The sequence below is a fragment of the Schistocerca serialis genome, chromosome 6 (genome assembly GCF_023864345.2).
Source record: "Schistocerca serialis cubense isolate TAMUIC-IGC-003099 chromosome 6, iqSchSeri2.2, whole genome shotgun sequence".
NCBI lineage: Eukaryota > Metazoa > Arthropoda > Insecta > Orthoptera > Acrididae > Schistocerca > Schistocerca serialis.
Window position 1 is genome coordinate 713981982 of NC_064643.1, and position 24596 is coordinate 714006577.

General features: G+C 41.6%; 1 protein-coding gene across 5 annotated transcripts in view; it reads right to left on the reverse strand.

The window, feature by feature from the left end:
* The window catches only part of LOC126484144 (transcriptional repressor p66-alpha), a 94607-nt gene that overhangs the window by 15413 nt on the left and 54598 nt on the right, over positions 1-24596 (reverse strand). For all 5 annotated transcript variants that reach the window (XM_050107542.1, XM_050107538.1, XM_050107539.1 and 2 more), the window contains one exon: positions 12566-12773. In XM_050107542.1, coding sequence (XP_049963499.1) covers positions 12566-12773 — 208 coding nt within the window. The remainder of the gene's footprint in view (positions 1-12565; positions 12774-24596) is intronic.

Below are 24596 nucleotides of genomic sequence, written 5' to 3' on the forward strand. Positions count from 1 at the left end.
CTGCAGTGCATCATCTACTTGGGGAAGATTGTGTAGTGAATGTGACATCATGAGAACTGTTGTGATTTTGGTGCCAGAAATTTGATATAGGCAGAACAGATGTGCAAGACGAGCAATGGTCATCGCAACAAAGAACACCTACCACGGATGACGATGTATACAATCCAGAATGAAGTTCAGTAGGTAGGAGATATGGTACTGGTGGAAGTAAAACTAAGACGGCAGATCATGAGTCGTGCTTGGATAACTCAGTCGGTAGAGCACTTGTTTGCAAGATGCGAAGACCACCTATTTCAAGTCCTGGTCCAGCACACAGTTTGCACAGTCCAGGAAGTTTCAATGTATGCAACGTCCAAAGAGATGATTCGACTGATTGTCAAAATCATGTGAGGGAGGTTAGACACAAACTCTACACAGACATGCCAACTTTCAAAAGTGAAAAATCAGGAGAATTTTAGTGGTGTACTATTGTGAATTACAACACATCCCTGACGATTAAAGTTGCAATAATTCAATAACTGAAACAATTCAATTACATTTGCTTTATTATTTACATGTAAATACTAAATAATGGACATACCTGAGCCTTCAGACTGTATAATTTATCATTCAAGATGCTGAACAATATGAATGATGAGCTCTGCAGGTTTCTTTGGATTCACACATATTCAAATGAAGCACTCTCGAGAGAACTACAGTTCGAAATTACGATCAGAGGAAACAAATTAACGTATATTAGATTTCTGTTTTGACATTAGCACAGTTTTTGCATGAATAAATCAGTGTTAAATGATCACACATTTTCATTTCATAATGCAATCCATATTTGCATGGCATCTTATATCCGTAAGACAGCTTTCCCAAATTTAAATCAATTTTATACAAGATGTACATGTTAGGCTTAGCAAATAATCTGAATAGTTTACCAGTCTGAATTCGTTTGATTACGGTAGGTACTTATTCAGCACACCCGTAGCAGACTTACCCTCCTTCAAAAACTCTGAACTAAATTTCTGCTCAAAGCACTTGCCTTTTTGAACTGATTTTAAAATCAAAAATTTCTCCAAAGGCGTTTCTGAAAGCATGGACCTGAACTGAGTTTTGGTCTTTGTAACTGTGTTAAAAATTCTCTCACATTCCGCATTACTATGTGGAATTGACAAAATAGCCAGCATCACCTTTGCAAGTTTATCATACTGAAGAACCCCATCAGCCGATTTCTTCTGACCTACCAACGCCCACTGAACATCAATTCTCTCTGCTGCCAAGTTGGTTTCTTACAGCTGTAACTTACAGAACTGAGAGTGAAGAATATCAACTTCTGTATCCAAGTGTTAACTTTCGCTAGTCAGAATATTAGGAAATCTGTTTATGAAAAATCTAAGGCTGGAAAATGATGCTTTCCCAATTATAGAAATATTTGCAACTTCTGCCTGCATTAACACTTCATCTTTGAATGGAAATTTGTGTATCATGTAATCACATGATGATAAGAAACATTTTCTTACAGCCTTAAAGAATATGGACTTTTCCTCAGGCTTCAAAGTGGTCACCAAAGCAAATGTAGAATTCCCTATCATCAGATCACAATCATCCTTTTGATTTGCTGGAGTGTGATAATCTACATCAATAAGAGAGCTGGAGGTTTTAATAGTGAGTGGTCTCACAAATCTTGCCACCACATTCTTCAATAGTTCCTCCAAAATTGATCTCAATAAGTGGATCTGTGGGGCACTTGACTGAAGAGCTACATTTGGGCTCTCAAAGACAGGCATAAAACTTGAAAGGAAAAGGCATAAAGATTTATGTAAATTTGATGACAGAAACATGAATAGTCGTTCCTCACATGATAAAGCATGGTCCACAGTGTCAATGGTGGTCCACAGTGTCAATGGTTTTCTGTAAAACTGATGATTGGGTTTTTCTTTTAAGTGAGGAGTCTGGTGAAATCTTATCACAGTGCTTGGACATGTGATATGAATAGACACATCTACATTTTGAGTATGTTTTGCAATTTTATAATTCTTCAAAGTTTCCACTTCAGAATCCTTACTTACAATTTCACTCTTGAATAAACTAACCAAAGGGTCCCACTGCTCCAAAATCCTATCCAAACATCTTTTTAACGATAACCATTGTGTAGGCACATGTTTCAGAATTTTCCGCATTTCTGTGTCATGTAAAGTTTGAAACTTTCTAAATTTCTCTTTCCTCTTTGCTCTCCTTTCCAAATAATAAAATATGTCAATAATATTTTCTTCAACGTTTAAAAGCAAACATGCCGCCCCACCCCCTTCTCAGCAGCAAGATTAATTAGGTGACAAAAACAGCCTACCATGATTAAGTTAGCAATTTCTTGCTTCAAACATCCTGCCACACCCTTTTTTAGCCCTACCATTACAGGAGCATTATCGGCACTGAAAGCCAGACAGTTTAATGAAATACGGAATTCCTGTAAAGTTGAAAGTAGAAGATCAGCAATATTAGCTCCTGTGGCATCCCCTTTTAAATTAGGCACAGAGTAGGCAATTTTGAATTTCACGGAGTTCAGGGCTGAAGAACGATACAATAATAGGATATAACTTGAAGTCCGTTTTATTAATACCATCAGTAGCAACAGCGAATGGATTTGACTGCAAGTGCGTAATAACTTTCACTTTTTCTTCCATGCACTTTTCCGTAAGGATAGCGGTCGTTTTTGTTCTGGCGCACCTATATCGTTTCGCAATTTCAGAATCGGGAAACATGTTGCGAAACAAAGGCCCAGCATGGTCGGCACAGTTTATAGGCAAGTTATGCTCTACAATAAATGCGGTAAATAAAGCCTCAGCATTCGTCACAGAATCTACATTTTGGGGTTTACATGAGAAGTTTCTGGTTACATTCTACACAATGGACACTCTCCTGGTGTTTTTTAGTTTGCACATGTTTAAGAATGTCGCATTTTCCGCCATGAGGTACTGAAAAGTCACATCTACATACACTACAAAATGCGTAAATTTGTCCCTTCCTCGATTCACTTAAACACGGAAACTCTTCCTTATACATGTTTCTGAACACTGCATCATATTTCTTCGCCATTCTGCATGAAAAATAATCAACACCTCCAAGATACGCAACCAACAACTACTACTGAGTACACAAATAACGCAACAGAACTGAGAACACAATGAGCCTACGTTCTAGACAATGGTCTTGTAGCAGTGATGCCAACCCTCGCGCATCGTTTCCCCCTATATTGCACTTCAAATTCCCCTAAATAATTTATCACACCGTCGGGTAAGCAAGTGGGGTAGTGAGGCGGTAAAAGGGAGTCAAGAGTGAAATTGTCGAGCGGAGGGGCGGGGAAGGGAGGGCTAAATATTTTTCCCCCTGAAACATTTATCTCTCTAACTTCCCCCAAGGCAGCTTAATTCCCCCTAAATTTAGGGGGAAATCCCCTAACTTGGCAACACTGCCTTTTAGACACAACAATGCTAATCACTTCACTTGGAACAACTATCAACTACTCCTTGTCCACGATAACTTTACGATTGTGCTAGTGCTACCAGAAGTGGAGGAAATTGGCACTAGTTGAAAGATATTCATTTGTCTCCGAACGCTGCCAACGATAAGTTCCTTACTTCCTTGTAGATACGAAGCGTGAGCTATACCTACTGCCGCTCCCGACAGCCACCGCACCAATCTACCAAGTTAATATAGACAAGTAGCAGCCATACCTTGTCATCCACCAATATATCGAAGGCGCACGATTTTCAAATAGTAAGGGAAGTATTGAAACTGCTCTTAAAATCGGGAGATCGGTCTTCACCGTCGGGAGATCGGGAGGAAGAAGGAAAAATAGGGAGTCTCCCACTTAAATCGGGAGAGTTGGCACGTCTGTCAACATCAGCACTGGCAGTGTAGTGTATGTCGTGTACAACACACTAAACTACCAGAAGATGTGTTCTTGCTAGGTTCTGCAGCAAGTGGAAAATAAAGAAAAGCTTTGAAGTTGTCTCTCTAGTACTTATGCAACATCAGGAGGAGAATGTTCGATTACTGCCCTGTATCGTCACAGGATTGAAACATGAGTGCATCATGTGAAATCTGATAACATGGATGCATCATGTGACATCTGATAAAGAACGCATCAGTGTTATGAAGACAACATTCGTGCCATCTCCCTGTGCCATCGAAAGTTCAACAAAAGGCAACCAAAAAGAAAGTTGTAGCTACAATCTTCTGGCATATGCAGAGTGTTGCTGGTTGATTTCTTCCGAAATGGAGACAAGTGAGTGTTGCCAGCTGCCATGCCGGAACTGCTGCAAAAGACATTTTGGAGGGAACAACGGGGGGAGGCTTTTGAAAGGTGGTGTATTGTCAGCCTCAATTAAACATGATCTGGGATGGGGTTACCGATGGATTGTATTGGAACACCAACCATACAATCCCAATATAAAAAGTTATTCTCACCTCTTCAGACTGTTAAAGAAATATCAGCCCAGTTGCAACTTCAATAGCCATATTTAGAAGGTGGCTGTTAAGTGGCTCTTAGACCTGGATCCTGACTCTTTTTACATCAATCTGGTTTACCAATGGAACAAATGTTTGGGCAACTATAGAGACTATGTGAAAAACTTAATATGAAGGAAGATAGCGATTTAACTTCTCATCAATGATGAAGTCTTTAAAGGCGGAGCACAAGTTCTAGCTGGAGAAGGAAACTGGCAGTGTCCTCCTCTGAGGAACCATCCAACAGGGATTGCCTTAAGTTATTTACGGAAACCACAGCAAATCCACATCTGAATTGGCAGAAATTGATCTGAATTTCCATCCTCCCAAAAGCAAGTCTAGTGTCTTACCACTGTGCCACCTCCCTCAGTGAAAAGTAATAACATGAAATCCCAATTTTACACTTTTCAAGGGACTTCAAAAATGATGTAAAATGTGGGAAATGTAAAAGGTGGAAAATAACGTTTTAAATAGTAAAAGTTACGTATACTATTCCCTTTGTATTTTGGCACATACAGTACCACCTCAATTATGTAGAAAACAAAATGTATGAAACTATCATGCTCATTATTTGTTTGTGAAACATCACAAAAAATACATATGTAAATGTTACACTTGACAATGAGAACAAATTCTCAAAACATATCTTGCTAATCGTGAAAAACTACGTAATTGGTGCTGTGTTTAAATCAAAAACATTTGAGTAATGGAAAGTCAGCAAAGGTGTCAACTAGTGCTACAAGTGGCCAAACTATGAATATGGTTCGACAAAAGTGTCATGACGATCACAAAAATTACGAAGCTATGCATGCGCATTAAAGACAATTTAGAAATGGTTGCGACTGGTCATGATATCTTTAATCGAATGAACCTAGTTACTCTCATCAACCACCGCACTGAGTAGAGCTTGGCAGTGGCAGGAGATATGTCACGAATTGTTCAAACTTTTACCCATTTACCAATCCGGTTCCACAGAGTAGCGTGCGCTGGTGTCAAGGAATTTAACCACATAATGTTTGTAAACACTACACGACATGTCAGCATCATTCTATATCAAATACATCAATTTTTTCTTCTTCAGAAACATTTTTTCATAAAGCATTAAGTCACGGGAAAATTATACATATATTAACACAAAACCAGCTGCGAATTAACATTGTGGACATGGGAAATTTGCTTGAAGCGATGAAAAACGTATTAAATGGCGGTAAAATGTTTATTCTGGGAATGAGAAAGTGGGATGATACTGTATGTACGTGTATCTGTTGGCAGTGTAGTTTCAGCTCTCTGAGACTGCAGATGTGTGTGCAAGTTGCGCTTGCGTGGGTGTGTGTGTGCACGCGTGTGTGTGTATGTGTGTCTACTGCTGACAAAGGCCTTAATGGCCGAAAGCTATGATTGTGTGAATCTTTTTATTGTGTCTATCGGGGCTCAGCATCTCCGTTATATGGTGAGTGGCAACTTTTCTTCTCTCATATTGTTACCTGTGCCTTAGTAACTTAGTGTAGCTCTGATTTTCTGTACGTAACTTTTCTCAAAGAGGACTTTTTACCTTATTTCCAAACCATCCTTTTCTCTTTTTGCACATGATTCACAAATTTTGAGAAAGATTTTAACACAATTTAATATTACTATTATTATTTTTATTTTAGCTAGTGTGTGCAGGGAAGTACTAGGAGAAACAAATGAATCAGAGAAAACAATAGAAAGTAAGATTTAATAATGGCCACAATAAAAATGAAATGCAGGCAAACAGGAAATACAGATAGATGAATGGATGGAAAATAACCAAGAAACTCTTTCTGATTCAGCAAGGCTGAATATCAAAAGACAAGAAAAGACCCACACTATACCTAATGGAGCAGCATGCAGGCACAATATGAATGTTTACTGCTGATGATTATACAATCTATCAAGTAATACAGAGATGGTCTTAATTCAACAGCACCAAATGGTTGTTGATGATGAGGACTAGGATTTTTTTTGTTTAGGGCGCTCAGCTACTAAGGTCATTAGTGCCCAGTCACAAATGTTAGTGCACTAATAGTGTAGAAAAACACAAGGGGGCAACATCAGAAAGTACTTACAAAGCTGCAGAGAAACAAAATAAAAGAGTTAGATCTTGTTGGACAAGTCCGTCAGTGTAATAAAACGAAGGACACGAGCAGCTGCTCGAGCGTCATCAGCTAAAAGATCCTGTAAGGTAGACGGCAGACATAGGGCAACACGAGAGTGAATAAAGTGGGGACATGACAATAAAACATGGCGCACCGTCAATGGATGACCACAGGGGCACTGCGGGGGCGGGGGGAGGGGGGGGGGCCGCGGCACCGGACAACAGGTAGTGGTGGCTAAATCGGCAATGCCCAATCCGCAACCTGGCCAAAATGACCTCCTCTCGCCAGGAAGGGTGTGAGCAGGTCGTCCAAGCCATCGGGATCAGTTTGATGGCCCTAAGCTTATTTTCATGGAGAGAGGACCCAGCCTCATGCCACAATGATGAAACACTACAACAAAGAACCCCACTAACATCACTTGATGGGACACAAAGGGAAGCTGTCCGAGGCAGGAGAACAGCAGCCTTGGCCGCAGCATCAGCAGCTTCGTTCCCAGGCACACCAACGTGGCCAGGAATCCACAAAAAAAGGACACGAGCGCCGGTATCAGCTAGCAACTGAAGGGACCGTTGAATTCGTTGCACAAGAGGGTGGTCCGAATATTGGTCATGGAGACTCTGAATGGCGCTCAAAGAATCAGAGCAGATGGCATAGGGAGAATGACAATGGCGGCGGATATAATGAACAGCCTGATAGAGAGCAAAAAGCTCAGCTGTAAAGCTCGAACACTGGTCAAGGGGGCGGTATTGAAAGGTATCATCCCCAACGACAAAGGCACATCCGATGCCAGCAGTAGTCTTGGAGCCATCTGTGTAAATAAAGACGTTATTAGCGAGCCACAAACAAAGTTCAACAAACCTCGAGCGGTATATCGAATCCACGGTCCTCTCCTTTGGGAGCGAGTTGAGTTCAAGGTGAACGCGAACCTGAGCCTGGAGCCAAGGGGGCTTCGGGCTCTCACCCACTCGAAAAGTCATAGGGAGGGTAAAATCAAGTTGCAGAAGCAGGTGACGAAAGCAAACTCCAGGAGGTGACAGGGCAGAGACATACAGCCCATATTGGCGATCGAGAGAGTCGTCAAAGAAGGAGAAATATGACGGATGGTCGGGCACTGACATCAGTCGGCAGGCGTACCGACAAAGCAAGATATCGTGCCGGTAGTTTAGCAGTAATGCGGCAGCTTCGGCATACAGGCCCTCAACAGGGCTGGTGTAGAATGCTCCAGTCGCCAGTCGTAATCCCCGATGGTGGATAGAATTTAGACGGCATAAGATGGACGGCAGGGCAGATAAGTAGACAGCTTTTGATCGGACAATGGACCGATATAAGCGAAGCAGGACCATTCGATCTGCTCCCCATGATGTACCGCTGAGAACATGGGGGACATTTAGGGAACAGGTACAACGAGCAGCTAAGTAAGACACATGTGGAGACCAGCAAAATTTCCTGTCAAATATAAGACCTAAAAATTTTGTTGTCTCCACGAATGGGAGAGCAACGGGACTGAGATGTAAGGATGGTGGAAAAAAACTGTTTGTAACGCCAGAAGTTCATACATACCGTTTTCTCACCAGAAAAATGGAAACCGTTAGCGACACTCCAGGAATATAGACGGTCTAGACAACGCTGAAGACAGCGCTCCAGGAGACATGTTCCCTGAGCGCTGCAGTAGATCGTAAAGTTGTCCACGAGAAGGGAGCCTGAAACGTCAGCTGGAAGGCAACCCATTATTGGTTGATAGCTATGGCAAAAAGGGCCACACTCAAAACGGAGCCCTGGGGCACCCAATTCTCCTGACGAAAGGCATCTGACAAAACAGAACCCATACGTACACCGAACATTTGATCCATTAAAAATGCATTAATAAAAAGAGGGAGGCGACCGCAAAGGCCCCAAGTGTGCATGTTGCGGAGAATGTCCGTCCTCCAACAAGTGTCGTAAGCCTTCTCGAAATCTAAGAACACAGCCACCGTCTGGCGCTTACGCAAAAAGTTGTTCATAATGAAGGTCCACCAGGTAACTAGTTGGTCAACAGCAGAGCAGCACCTATGAAAGCCACATTGGACATTGGCAATGAGGCGTCGAGATTCAAGGAGCCAAACCAACCAAGAATTTACCATGCGCTCCATCACCTTGCAGATGCAGCCGGTAAAGGATATGGGGCGATAACTGAAGGAAGGTTTCTGTCCTTTCGTGGTTTGGGTATGGGAACAACAACTGCTTCACGCCAGCGTGTGGGAACATGACCTTCAAGTCCAGATGCGATTATAGGCACAAAGAAGAAAGCCTTTACCTGCAGGAGAAAGGTTCTTCAGCATCTGAATATGGATACCATCGGGCCCCGGAGCAGAGGATTGGGACCGGGCGAGTGCACTTTCGAGTTCCCGCATGGTGAAGGTGGCATTGTAACTTCCACGATTCAAAGACTGGAAAGAAGATGGCTGTGACTCCTCTGCTTGTTTTCGGGGAGGAAGGCAGGGAGGTAATGGGCAGAGCTCGAGACCTCCGCGAAAAAGCGGCCGAAGGCATTTGAAACATCCTCAGGATCCACAAGGACTTTATTCGCTACAGTCAAGCCAGAAATCGGGGAGTGGACCTTGGTGCCAGTTAGCCAGCGCAGGCTACCCCAGACAACCGAAGAAGGGGTAAAACTGTTGAATGAGCTGCTGAAAGCCACCCAGCAAGCCTTTTTGCTTTCTTTGATAACATGACGACATTGTGCACGGAGTCGTTTGTAACTGATACAGTTCGCCATCGTAGGGTGGCGTTGGAAGGTGCATAAAGCACGTCGCCGAGCACGAATAGCATCGCTGCATGCCGTAGTCCACCAAGGGACTGGGGCTCGATGGGGAGAAGAGGAAGTACGAGGGATGGAATATTCAGCAGCAGTGAGAATAACGTCCGTGAGGTATGCGACCTGACTATTGCAGCAGGAGAAGTCTTGATCATGGGAGGTTGCCAGGGAGGTGAAAAGCCCCCAGGTCGGCTTTGGAGATGTTCCAGCTAGTGGAACGTGGAGAAGGGGTGTGATGCAGGAGACGGATTATGCAGGGGAAATGGTCGCTTGAGTATGTGTCAGACAGAGCATACCACTCGAACCGACGTGCAAGTTGGATAGTCGCTATTGAGAGGTCCAAGTGGGAATAGGTATGCGTTGCGTCCGAAAGGAAGGTAGGTGCACCGGTATTTAAGCAGACTAGATTGAGGTGGTTAAAAAGGTCTGCCACGAGTGAGCCTCTCGGGCAGGATGCTGGAGAGCCCCAAAGGGGATGGTGGGCATTAAAGTCTCCAATCAACAAAAATGGTGTAGGAAGCTGAGCAATCAGTTGTATCATGTCAGCCCTAGTAAAGGCAGACGATGATAGAGTGTAAACAGTACAAATGGAAAATGTAAAAGTGGGGAGAGTAATTCGGACGGCACCTGCCTGCAGATCTGTGTGCAATGTGACTGGATCGTAGTAGACATCATCCCGGACCAGCAACATGACCCCTCCATGAGCTGGAATACCTGCCACAGGGGTAGGTCAAAACACATGGAGGTATAGTGTGCCAGGTCAATACGATCGCATGGGCATAACTTCGCTTCTTGGAGACCTACGACAAGCAGGCAGTGCATTTGAAGGAGCAATTTTAGTTCCTCTCGGTTGGATCGAATGTAGCGAATATTCCATTGAAGAAGTGCCATTAAGAAAACGAAAAGAAAAAGAAGAAACTAGAAAGGGTCACCTCGATGGCCGCTGAGGGTCTGGCTTCGAGGGAGCACTGCTGCTGCATTCGATAAGTGGTGAGTCAAGGTCTATCAACTCAACAGTTGCATCTGCCACCTTCCTGAGCTGGTCAGGAGGGCCAGCTTCCTCCGCCGGCGAAAGGCCAGATGATCGGCTACCAGCGGTACAGCCTGGCGAAACTGAAGATGGCCGGGGACGGCAACCGCTGGGTGGCGCAGGAGAAGAAACACGCCTCGGCGGAGATGGAGAACTCTTTTTACTATGAGCCTTCTTTGGCGTTTTGTCGAAAGAACAGTTGATGGCTGACAAGTTTGGGTACGCAAGAAATCTTCGCGTGTCGGTTCTTTTTTGGAGGTCCGAGCATCTGATTCAGATGTCCTCGTCTTAGCAGTAGCAGATGATGATGTTTGAGCCTTAGGGTTGGTGGGAGGAAGAGGAGACACTGATCGGGCGATCTTAGCACTGGCCGATCTGACGACCGAATCGCTAAATGTTAGATCGCATGTCTGTGTAGCTACCTCCCTGGTAGGCTGAGGAGAGGTGAGAACGGTACTGTATTTCCCTGCTGGAAGCACAGTGGGCTTTCTGCTATTGAATAACTGGGGAGCAGCCTAAGTTGACACCTTCTCTTTCACTCGAATTTCCTGTATACTTTTCTCATCTTTGTAGAAGGGCAGTCGAAAGAAGAGGCAGCATGGTCGCCCATGGAGTTGACGCAACGAGGGGACGGAGGTGGACAGTCACCCTCATGGGTGTCCCTGCCACAGGTAATGCATTTAGCCACACTTGAACAAGACTGCAGTGTATGGTTAAACCACTGACATTGGTAACACCTTATAGGGCTGGGTACATACGGCCGAACAGAAATGATCTCATAGCCGGCCTTAATTCGTGAAGCCAATTGCACATTATCGAATGTCAGGAATATGGTTCGGGTCGGTATGAGGTCCTTGTCGACCCTTTTCACGACCTGATGGGCGGCCGTCACTCCCTGATCAGAGAGGAAAGACAGAAATTCATCATCAGTTAGTCCGTCGAGTGATCTAGTATTCACCATGCCACACGGCGAATTGAAGGTGCGGTGGGCCTCCACCCGTACAGGGAATGTGTGTAAGAGAGTGGCTCGAAGTAATTTTTGGGCCTGGAAGGTGCTCTCTGTCTCCAACAGCAAGGTACCGTTGCATAACCGAGTACAAGATTTCACTGGTCCTGCAATCACATCTACATCCTTCTGAATGACAAAAGGGTTGACTGTTGAAAAATCATGACCGTCAGATCTTGTCACAACAAGAAACTTCGGTGCTGGTGGTAGAATTTTCGGAACAGGAGTTTCATCTAGCTTTCTTTTTTGGGCAGAAGACAGGGAAGAAGAAGAAGAAAAATCCATTGCGGATGAATTCCCCATAATTGCCAGCGTCTCAAATGGCGTGCTCCTTCCTTATGGGGGCCCCCCCTCAGAGGGCACTCCCGCCTTACGTGATTGTCCACACCTCAGGTCACACCTCCCGAGAAATGGACAGAGGGAGGGACCAATCGGCACGTTTGGAAGGTAACAGCTCAGGCAATCACCCCTCCCTGGGCCTGGCCTTTACCAGGGGATACGTGTGTGTCTTACTTGTCTACCCAGGATGGGGAATTACGCATTACCCCGTCACCGGCTACGCGTGCGAACGCGTGGGTCGGCCTTCAGACACGCACAGGGAGGAAAGAGGGAGAGGGATAGAAGAAAGAATTTCAAATGCCGAAGCGGAGAATAAAACACGGTAAAGAAGACAAGAAGAATAGGGCAAGAAGAATGAGGCAGAGATAGAAGTAAGGGAATGAAAGCAAGGAGAAGAGTGAACGTAGGGAAAGACCAATAGAGGAAGAAAGTGTGAGAATGGAGAAAAACAAAGGAAACAGGGTCCTGGAGTGTTCACACGTCTGTCTCCAGACGAAGGCTCGATACATTACTCCCAAGGAGAGTGAATGTGAAGGGGTGGTAGGGGGGGGGGGATAGGATTCGGGGATGAGGAGGGACGGGAAAGGGGGGTAGGGCAGCCCAGAAAGGAAGGAGAACTGCACTAGCTCGGGGCCCCGTGCTCGCCACGCACATATCCACAAAAGAGTTGTGGACCCCCTGGGGCGGAGGGGTGGGGGGGGGGGGGGGGGGGGGAGGATTAGGATGAGGTGATCATGATGAACCAGTGATGGTTATCTCCTGGTCGAGGCACTGAATGTACTCACCTTTAGTAGGATTTTTCTCCCACTTCCATACTGGCGTAAAGTCTGTGAAACACTGTGAGCACTTAAAAGCATCTGGCGGAGGTGGTGTTTTCTGGTCTTTCGTTATGAAATCCACAACATGCTCCAAACCAAGCAGATAAATAAATTCTGTATTTGATGGGTTTGGTATAAAATGCATTTCAGGCGGCGGTGGCTTTGGTGGAGGAATCTGAAATTGACGAAACAAACAAATAGTAGTTACATTGACAACTCCTTACTGCTTACCACAATATATTTCTTCATCACTAAACCACAGCATGTACAGAAAGATTACAATATTAGAAATTCAAGTATAGATACACTACACCAAACTAAAAGCAGGTAATGCTCAACTGCAGATAAATAACGATGGTCCACAGGCGCACTGAACTCTATACAACCTCACTAGCCTTTGAGTATCCACTCTTCTAGTTATGTTGCAGTAAACACATACTCACAGAAATGCAAACACAGATTCACAAATTCTCTTCTATTGGTGTGACAACACACTTTCCTAAAAAAAATTTTAAAAAAATTGTTCTCTTTGGTGATTAGTATGAGTTCTGCAACAGAAACAGTTACAGCTATGACAACTCCAGCATAATTGGAACTAGGTTAGGAAGTGAATGTGAGGTCTCTATTTTCAAACAGTCTTTTACACTAAGGGCTAAAAGCCACTATAAATTTAATAAATGAAGTTATTTCCCTGTAATGCTGTACTTTCCTTTTCAACTTAACACTTTATTAATTGATTAACTAATTTTGCCCTCTTGGGTGTTGTTAAGCTACATCACAGTAACAATTGTTGTGGTTACACCAAATTACAATCCACATATCAGTTTTGGGGGGGGGGGGGGGGAGAACCAACGCGTGATTGTGTTCATAAGAAGAGTTTTGCACAACCATGTTTTTCCACTTCAATAGTTACACAAACATAATTGGGTGCGTTCACTGCCATTTATGCTCACAATTCAACCTTTTTAGGAGGACAAATTTAAGGTTTACAACACACTGTACATTCAAAATTACGTATTTCTGGAGTAAATTATGGCACCATCAACAACATGTAATGTGTAATTTCACTCATAATATATAAATCTAATGTTGAAACATTTGAACTAATTAAAACTTGCAAAATCATGATCTTAAAGATGAGTTGGGAATGGGAATGAGATTGAATACAAAGTTGGCAACCTATTCAAGAAACAAAACTATTGTTTACTGTCAACAGACACAAAGAAAAATGAAAATTCGGACAATGTCATTACTTTGATGCTGTCATAGTTTCATAAAATTGTTCATTGCCATTTGAAACAGTGCCATGATCACATTGTACACCCAGAAAACAAGGATGCTGGCAAGGCGGCATAAAATTCAATAGGCCCGCCATACCTTTTCTGTTTACTTCCGTGACGAATCTTCAGGGTGAGTTGCTTGAAGTTCCAGAACGAAATTTTCACTCTGCAGCGGAGCGTGCGCTTGAAGTTGATACTGAGCCAAGCTCACTGATGGGGCCCCCCGTTCTGCTTCCAAACACACATGCTTTTATCTTAAATCCAGCTCCCGAAATTCAACTTTGTCACCCAGGGTTTCTTTATCAACAATAGATGTTCCAAGTGCTTTATCATGATTGATATGCTGCATTTTCAGCCACTTGCTTTCATTTCCAGCATTTCTGAAAGTCTTTAATAGTCAGAAAATGTGAAAGTTATATTTCATAAACCAACTTATTCACTCTTTAGGCTTCTGCCATCATCCTGCGTCAGTCCTTTGGTATGTAAATCATTCTCTTCTTTCTAGCAGTTTCTACACAAAATCACCAATGTTGGATAGGTATGAATGGCCCAAAACAATCCAAAAATTGTTCTATATTTTCGACACCATTATTGGACAAAACAAAAGACAGAGGTGTGAGGGCTACATTCAAATTCCTTTTTTGTCTAATACAAGAACAGGACCAAATGACAATATGCCTTAATACCTTCTTGAAGTGATCAGCCAAGATGAAGCCATCTCTGAGAGGCAGAATATGTAATTCTTTCATCCCAAGAATTTCATAAATTTAATGCCAAAATTATAAACATATAAGTTCTGTTTGTAGTAAGCTCCCAGCTTTCCTTAATGTGGTTCACGATTTGTTTCCAGTGTCGCTTATTATTCCACAGTGTGAGATTCGTATCTCTCTCTCTCTCTCTCTCTCTCTCTCTCTCTCTTTCTCCCCCCCCCCCCCCCCTTCCTCATTTCATTTGTATGTGTCACAATCTTTAAAACACCTTTTTTTGGTTTCTGGAAAATGCAAGTTGAACTTAGTATTAAAAATGTAGCGGTAGTAACTTCCCTTCATGAACACTCTACTGTGTTTAAGGCTTGTTTCTTGGTACAAATAATACATCTTTCAAACATTCAGAAGAAGACTAGAGTGTTTTGGGTGTAGTGCGATTCAGCAACATGAAAACAGTTTATATGCTGTTTAACAAAAGCTATTTCCTCTGAATCCATCTTTGTGGATTATGCCTGTGCTCTCTTACATCCTTGTCCTTGCCAGGAGCTTTACCATTTCTCTGTAGTTTTCTCAAACTCGTGACAAGTCTCCCACCACCAAGTGAAAATCTGTGAAGAATATATTGTTTGCACATTTCAACAGTCCTCACACCCACAATACGAGCGTAAAACTTGTTAACAATATTGTTTGGTGGATGACTACCACCACAAATTTGGTGTCTTCTAATAGATACAGCTGTAACGAGTCCATGCAAATAAGCATTTTGTTTACCAAAGTTCCCATTTTCTGAAAACGTACGAACCATTTCTTTCACTCAGCTTCAATCATCTTCTGAAAACTCCCTTTGCAGCACATGCTGTCTACATTACACAAAACATTTTAGGCAGTACGAGTCTATGTGAACAATCCTTTTATGTAGAAGAATACCCAATTTCAGTCTACATTTTTTTCTTTCTTCAAATAATCTGTTGCGAGCCAGCTGCCCATCTTCAGATCATTTGTTACAGTTACAGAAAAGCTGCTGGTACAGAAGTGCAGAGTTATGACAGTGAACTTGCAGTTCTGTATCTTTATTCTGTAACTTAACAGGTGATCTGAAAATGGGTAGCTGGCTCAAAACCCATTATTTGAAAATAAAGAAAAGTGATCTGCTGACTTAAACTGGAAATTTTTGTACAAATAAAAATTGTGGACACCCCTAAATGATAAGCATGTTTAGTTTTGATAACCATTGTACGAATTGCTGCCATTTTGCAACTGCTCTGCAGTGTCACATTGATGTTCATGATATTTTCTTGTCTTCATAGCCTACAACAACATGCACCTAATATTAAATGAATGTTTTGTACATAACAAAACACACAACTCTGACGTAACCAAGACTATCAAGTGGTGACTGCTCTGAGCACTTTGATGTACACCATTTGATTGCAAAAGTGCTCATCAGTTTCGTTCCACGTATTAACATTCAGCACACACTGTAAACAAATTACTGAATTACGACCCACACCACTTCTCAGATACAAAGAGCTGCCCATACAGTAATATTACATGGTGTCAGTCCATTTTCCAATATTTGTGATACACACCACTTGCTAGTCAACATGCCCATATTAAATGTGTTATCTACGTTGGTACAGTGCCTAAATCTGCTAAAAATAAATCAACTTTCTCTACTTTACACATTGGCTTCACACTCATGCTTCCTGCACCTGTGTAAAACTCTCATGGCTGTGTAAAATTTGTAACACTATTATCGATATGACAAATAATTGTCTTATTTAACTTCTTTGTCTATTTTTACTTAGTGTAACTTCTGTATGACAATGCTCTTTGATGCAACATCTATGTAAATGTTTCATTCATTATTTATGACCATTTACCTGATTGTAATTAATCTAAGGATGCAATTTCAAAAGTAATGTACCATGAAAGAATGGAAATGTTAAAACTTTACTTGTAATACTGTTTCATGCATACGGCATGTAGGTTCGTAATCATGTAAAACATGGAGAGAAGCCCCTCAGCAACAAAACTGGCTTGGCAGGAAGAGAGAAGGTGGTTCTGGTGGTTGAACCGCAAAGCTCTTTTGTGGCACGAATCAGTTAGTAGCTAGCAGGCAATGTGTTCGCATCTTGTGAACTGATTGATCCAAGGAGAACAGCAAGAATATATAACACAGCCTTGGGTGTGGAAATAACCTGCCTTATTATTCATAGCATACTTTGGCTGGCTCTGTACTATGAAAATCCAATGCTAAGAAGAGAATTTTCAGAGCTCGTTGCACAACATGAGCAAAGGATATTTTTGCCTCCTTTTTTGAACAGCCACAGCAGACTGACACAGGCACCACTTTCATTTCAAACTGTAAGTTGTATATTGTATAACTGCATGGACCAATTATGTGGTTTCTTTATCAATAATAAGTTTGTGTAAAGCACCCATATTTTATCCTTAGTCATTTATCTAGACAGGTTCCTATCTTAAGCGTCCTATTTTATTGAGCTGAAAATTCATTTTGGTAAACTTTCACTACAGTTAATAAACTTTGTGGAGTACAGAATTTTGTAATTATTTAGTGAATGTAAGTTTTGAAGTACTCCATGTACTTTTTATATCACCTTAAAGACTACTCTTATTGAAGTATCAGGACAGTATTAGTACAGTTACCTGCAAAAACACTGATCAAATAGGAGGTATGGTACTGCGTGAAGAGTTTGACAGAACACTGAAAGACCTAAGTCGAAACAAGGCCCCAGGAGTAGACAACATCCGATTAGAACTAATGATAGCCTTGGGAGAGCCAGGCCTAACAAAACTCTACCAACTAGTGAGCAAGATGTACGAGACAGACGAAATACCCTCAGACTTCAAGAAAAATATAATAATTCCAATCCCAAAGAAAGCAGTTGTTGACAGATGTGAAAATTACTGAACTATCAGTTTAATAAGCCACGGCTGCAAAGTACTAACATGAATTCTTTACAGACGAATGGAAAAACTGGTAGAAGCCAGCCTCGGGGAAGATCAGTTCGGATTCCATAGAAATATTGGAACACATGACCCTACGACTTATCCTCGAAAATAGATTAAGGAAATACAAACCTAGGTTTCTAGCATTTTTAGACTTAGAGAAAGCTTTTGACAATGTTGACTGGAATACTCTCTTTCAAATTCTGAGGGTGGCAGGGTAAAATACAGGTAGCAAAGGGCTACTTACAATTTGTACAGAAACCAGATGGCAGTTATAAGAGTCGAGGGACATGAAAGGGAAGCAGTGTTTGGGAAGGGAGTGAGACAGGGTTGCAGCCTCTCCCCGATGTTATTCAATCTGTATATTGAGCAGCAGTAAAGGGAACAAAAGAAAAATTCAGAGTAGGAATTAAAATCCATGGGGAAGAAATAAAAACTTTGAGGTTCACCAATGACGTAATTCTGTCAGAGACAGCAAAGGACCCAGAAGAGCAGTTGAACGGAATGGACAGTGTCTTGAAAGGAGGATATAAGATGAACATCAACAAAAGCAAAACGAGGATAATGGAATGTAGTCGAATTAAATCGGGTGATGCTTAAAGTAGTAAATGAGTTTTGCTATTTGGGGAGCAAAATAACTGATGATGGTCGAAGTAGAGAGGATATAAAATTAGACACAATGGCAAGGAAAGCGTTTCTGAAGAAGAGAAATTTGTTAACATCGGGTATAGATTTAAGTGTCAGGAAGTCGTTTCTGAAAGTATTTGTATGGAGTATAGCCATGTATGGAAGTGAAACATGGACGATAAACAGTTTGGACAAGAAGAGAATAGAAGCTTTCGAAATGTGGTGCTACAGAAGAATGCTGAAGATTAGATGGGTAGATCACATAACTAATGAAGAGGTATTAAACAGAACTGAGGAGAAGACGAGTTGTGGCACAACTTGACTAGAAGAAGGGATCGGTTGGTAGTACATGTTCTGAGGCATTAAGGGATCACCAATTTCGTATTGGAGGGGAGTGTGGAGGGTAAAAATCATAGAGGGAGACCAAGACATGAATACACTAAACAGGTTCAGAAGGATGTAGGTTGCAGTAGGTACTGGGAAATGAAGAAGCTTGCACAGGATAGACTAGCATGGAGAGCTGCATCAAACCAGTCTCTGGACTGGAGACCACAACAACAACAACAACAGGGTGTATATGTGGACAAGGGAAAAAAATTCCCCGATTTTTCCCAGATATCCCAGTTAAAAAAATTACCTTTTCCCGAGCAAAAATACACTTTTTACATGCTAAGTGACAGTAGGTTTTCTGCATATTTTCCCTCAGAACTGTAAAATGTATCAATCCTTTAAATGTTTAACATTTTATACACTGGCGTAGAACTTCCAGACACTTTAGTGTGGCAGAAAGAAAGGGGGGGTGGGGGAGATGTTTTGGAAAAACCTTTAATGTAAGAGAGAGAGAGAGAGAGAGAGAGAGAGAGAGAGAGAGAGAGAGGTAAGTCTTGGAAAGACCTTTGAGGTGCAGCAAAATACACACTGCATATTTTTGTATTACAAAAGTATAAATTTGAATTGCACCAAACACAGCACTTCAGTTTCAGGAATGTTGAATTCGAGATTTCGATGCCCTTTTGTAAGCCAATCATATCTCATGCCACGTGATCTCGCCAGCTGATGACAGCAGATATTCAGAGCATAGGATGTGTGTTGTAGTCAGCCAATAGCAAAATTACTGTTAGGTGGTGCGAACACACAAAGAGGAAAAGATAATAGTTTACCTTAATATACATTGTGTAGCTACAAGAGAGCTAAGTTTTCACATGTAATATTGATTTTTTTGTGTGTGTTATACTTTTAAGATAAATCACACAAATGTGCCAAATAAATTTAAAATAATGACTTAAATGTCTGGTCTTCTGGACTACAAATTCTTCTACGTGGCTGGTCCTCAAACGAGAGTCAAACGCTCTGTGATTTAAGAAATTCATCCCATTTTCTCTCTCACGTAACATAATTCATCTTGCATAAAAGGAAATTTACTTTGAAAGTAACGCTTTTCAAACCACCATTTGCAATACCATCCCAAGACTGTTAGAAACAGGTTCGATTTAGCAGTTGCCAGAGAGTGCCAGAAAACGGGCATTATTGTGTGTGCACAGCTGCGGTGATGTAGGAAGCCCACATGTCCGTATGTATAAATTTCTGAGAGATCTTACATGACATCATAAAAGAAGCAGGACATCCGAGGATACTCCAGGTGCATTGGAATTTCGTAAACCATACTAAAATGCATAATTCAGCTTGAAGTGCACAATGGTTTGTCCAGATTCACAACGAAGTAGGCCTCGCCTGGTATTAAGCTTTTCAGTGTGGTTTTTGGGGTGTTAATTTTCTTGGAGTACCAGTACTGTACTATCTCATGTTTGGTTCTTTATTATGGCATTATGGATAAACTGAAAGATCCAGAGGTAGTACAGAGTTTCAGGGAGAGCATAAGGGAACAGTTGACAGGAATGGGGGAAAGAAATACAGTAGAAAAAGAATGGGTAGCTCTGAGGAATGAAATAGGGAAGGCAGCAGACGATCAAGTAGGTAAAAAGACGAGGACTAGTAGAAATCCTTGGGTAACATAAGAGATACTGAATTTAATTGATGAAAGGAGAGAATACAAAAATGCAGTAAGTGAAGCAGGCAAAAAGGAATACAAACGTCTCAAAAATGAGATCGACAGAAAGTGCAAAATGGCTAAGCAGGGATGGCTAGCGGACAAATGTAAGGATGTAGAGGCTTATCTCACGAGGGGTAAGATAGATACTGCCTACAGGTAAATTAAAGAGACCTTTGGAGAAAAGAGAACCACTTGCATGAATATCAAGTGCTCAGATGGAAACCCAGTTCTAAGCAAAGAAGGGAAAGCAGAAAGGTGGAAGGAGTATATAGAGGGTCTATACAGGGGCAATGTTCTTGAGGACAATATAATGGAAATGGAAGAGGATGGAGATGAAGATGAAATGGGAGATATGATACTGCCTGAAGAGTTTGACAGAGCACTGAAAGACCTAAGTCAAAACAAGGCCCCGGGAGTAGACAACATTCCATTAGAACTACTGACAGCCTAGGGAGAGCCAGTCCTGACAAAACTCTTATCATCTGGTAAGCAAAATGTATTAACAGGCGAAATTCAATCAGACTTCAAGAAGATTATAGTAATTCCAATCCCAAAGAAAGCAGTTGTTGACAGATGTGAAAATTACTGAACTATCAGTTTAATAAGTCACAGCAGCAAAATACTAACGCCAATTCTTTACAGATGAATGGAAAAACTGGTAGAAGCCGACCTCTGGGAAGATCAGTTTGGATTCTGTAGAAATGTTGGAACACATGAGGCAATACTGACCCTACGACTTATCTTAGAAGAAAGATTAAGGAAAGGCAAACCTACATTTCTAGCATTTGCAGACTTAGAGAGAGCTTTTGACAATGTTAACTGGAATACTCTCTTTCAAATTCTGAAGGTGGCAGGGGTAAAATACAGGGAGCGAAAGGCTATTTACAATTTGTACAGAAAGCAGATGGCAGTTATAAGAGTCGAGGGACATGAAAGGGAAGCAGCGGTTGGGAAGGGAGTGAGACAGGGTTGTAGCCTCTCCCCAATGCTGTTCAATCTGTATATTGAGCAAGCAGTAAAGGAAACAAAAGAAAAGCTCGGAGTAGGTATTAAAATCCATGGAGAAGGAATAAAAACTTTCAGGTTCGCCGATGACATTGTAATTCTGTCAGAGACAGCAAAGGACTTGGAAGAGCAGTTGAACAGAATGGACAGTGTCTAGAAAGGAGGATATAAGATGAACATCAACAAAAGCAAAACGAGGATAATGGAATGTAGTCGAATTAAGTCGGGTGATGCTGAGGGAATTAGATTAGGAAATGAGACACTTAAAGTAGTAAAGGAGTTTTGCTATCTGGGGAGCAAAATAACTGATGATGGTCGAAGTAGAGAGGATATAAAATGTAGACTGGCAATGGCAAGGAAAGCGTTTCTGTAGAAAAGAAATCTGTAACATTGAGTATTGATTTAAGTGTCAGGAAGTCGTTTCTCAAAGTATTTGTATGGAGTGTAGCCATGTATGGAAGTGAAACATGGACGATAAATAGTTTGAACAAGAAGAGAATAGAAGATTTCGAAATGTGGTGCTACAGAAGAATGCTGAAGATTAGATGGGTAGATCACATAACTAATGAAGAGGTATTAAACAGAACTGAGGAGAAGACGAGTTGTGGCACAACTTGACTAGAAGAAGGGATCGGTTGGTAGGACATGTTCTGAGGCAAAAAGGGCTCACCAATTTAGTACTGGAGGGCAGCGTGGAGGGTAAAAATCGTAGAGGGAGACCAAGAGATGAATACACTAAGCAGATTCAGAAGGATGTAGGCTGCAGTAGGTACTGGGTGATGAAGAAGCTTGCACAGGATAGAGTAGCATGGAGAGCTGCTTCAAACCAGTCTCAGGACTGAAGACAACAACAACAACAACAACAACAACAACAATGCCATACATGGCAGAGGACGAAAACGTGCACTTCAAATTCAGCGAACAATTGGAACCAGCCAATACTGTGGAATGAAACACTTTGTTTCAAATAAATTGATTGCCTCAGCAGAAAAGATTAATAAAGCCAAATTTCTTTAGCAAACTGACAAAAATAACTTCATTGTTCTACAAGGCGATTAATGCTTGACTGATAAAAACTTGGAAATCAAATCAAATCAGAAAACAAACTAATAATATATTTTTGCCTTCCGTAATTATGTGAATGTTTGTTTAATTCACTCAATAGCTTCCACCCACAGAAATCCGTTCTGTTTTCATTTGAAGTGGGACCTGTAAACATAGAGGACACAGCAAAATCACTTAATGCAAACTCGCAACACATGGAGACTACCCCCTCCCCACTACACTCAGACAACTTTGCATATGCACAAATCTGGCAGCTAGGGCTTGTGAGAAAATTTTTTTTGTTAGCATCTGTCTGCTCGCTGCTACTGCCGATACAGCTAACCGCCACAATTTAAGTAGCCCAAAGTGGTAGAAGGTACTGCTCATACGTCCGTCATCCGCACATGCGCATGAGCCCACTGGCAATTTGTCAAACAAACCTGTGATGTCCCACTCATAGAAAGCAGTTTGTTGTTACGAAGTATTACATAGTCTTTGCCCTAAGGTCTTTGACATATTTTTGCTGTTTGCAGATCCTTGTGCGTCAACGGTGTTTCGTTGTTGTAAATAGTGCATTTCCTTTGCAACTAAAGTTTTATTTTTCTTCTCTCTCGTTTATGTTTTATTGCTGCAATATTATTCTCCAGTAGCAGGATGCAGTAACATTCTTTGCTAGAGTATCAATTCTTATAATAAAACCTGAAACAATGAAAAATTCCTGCAATTCCGAAAAATTCCCTGGTTTTCTCTTGGATGAAAAAATTACTGGATTTCCCGGTTGTCCTGGGTCATATACACCCTGAATCAGTACAAAAGATACAATTACTTGAAAACTGTTTCAATGGTAGTAATTTCCAATAACTAAAATGACAAAAGAACCCCTTGCCCAAGTTATTAGTACTTCACCATTAGTACGTAATGTACAGCCAGTTAGCGTTATTGAGAGCCAGTTGTTGCCTAAATGTATTAATACTCTACCTGTGTAGTTCATGTCAAACTACTGGCATGTTACTTGCTGAACTGCACTACAGCCTTTTACCTTATCAGCAAAACAGAATTTCAGTATCAAGTAAAGTAAATCACAATAGTTAACTTTGTTTATAAACCATGCTAGTACTTGGTGCAACTTTGTCTAATTTGGCTAGCAGCCATTTCCTTGTAAGTAATTGCAGTTCACTTAATTACTTACAGAACTTTGGCTTGATTCTCTTTTGTTCTGGTACTGCTTCCCTTCTATTTAGAGAAACAAAAACAGTCTGACACTTTGCCATTATGCACGACTGTGGTCAATTAAGTATCTTTTTACAGACGTAACAGTATCGGTGTATGGCTAATTTAAACTCTCATTAGTGACACAATCACATGTTGCTTTTTACCCTCACTCTCTCGTACAAAGTATAACAAGCTGTAAGAATAACGATTTTTATTGTGACGTAGCTTGGTAATGCGTTACCTAATTACTAAATGATGAAATAAAGTGCTTACTTCAAAATAAAAGAACAACACACATAGGAAAAGGACTTCCTTTAAAAAATTTAATGGGGTCTTTGATAGGTCTATGATCTCTGCAGTGCAGTTTTGTTGCACAGAATACGCTGATAACTTTTTTGGCAGTCTAGGGTAGGTATCTGGAAGGCAGGTAAGGAGAGCAAGACGTTGTCTTGGAGCTTGTTGTTTCAGCTGTTGAAGAACAAGGGCGTGCGTCCAGAATGACTTCTTCACTCCGCTACAGAATGAGCACCAATTTCAATGCATCAGCTGTTCGCCCACCTATGCCAAGTGACATCTGATTGCGTGCAGGTGTGCTCGAGCTGGAACAGCCTGGCCAAGGTGATTGTTCCTAAAATGAATCTTTCAATCTGCAGCAGAGTATGTGCCAATTTGAAACTTCCCAGCAGATTAAAACTGTTTGCCGGACTGAAAGTCTAACTGTGAACCTCTTCCACCATGGACAAATCCTCTACTAACTGATCTATCCAGTCCCAAATCACAACTTTATTTCCCACAGTACATCTCTCCTAACTTCCACACTTCATACAGCTCTTCTGCACATCTTACAGGGTTAGAACATTTGGAAATACAGTATTGCGGAGAACTGTAATAGAGACAGCCCAGGGGGCTGTTTCCAGAATAAATCTTCCAGTATGCAAACAAGTGCACACTTCCCTAGGCTGAGGCAAAGACAATGCTGTACAGTACCCTTTCTTCCAGGAGTGCTGATATGCAGGATAACTTCTGTGAAGTGTGAAAGGCAGCAGGAAGTTACGCAGAAATAAAATATTCTCTCTCTCTCTCTCTCTCTCTCTCTCTCT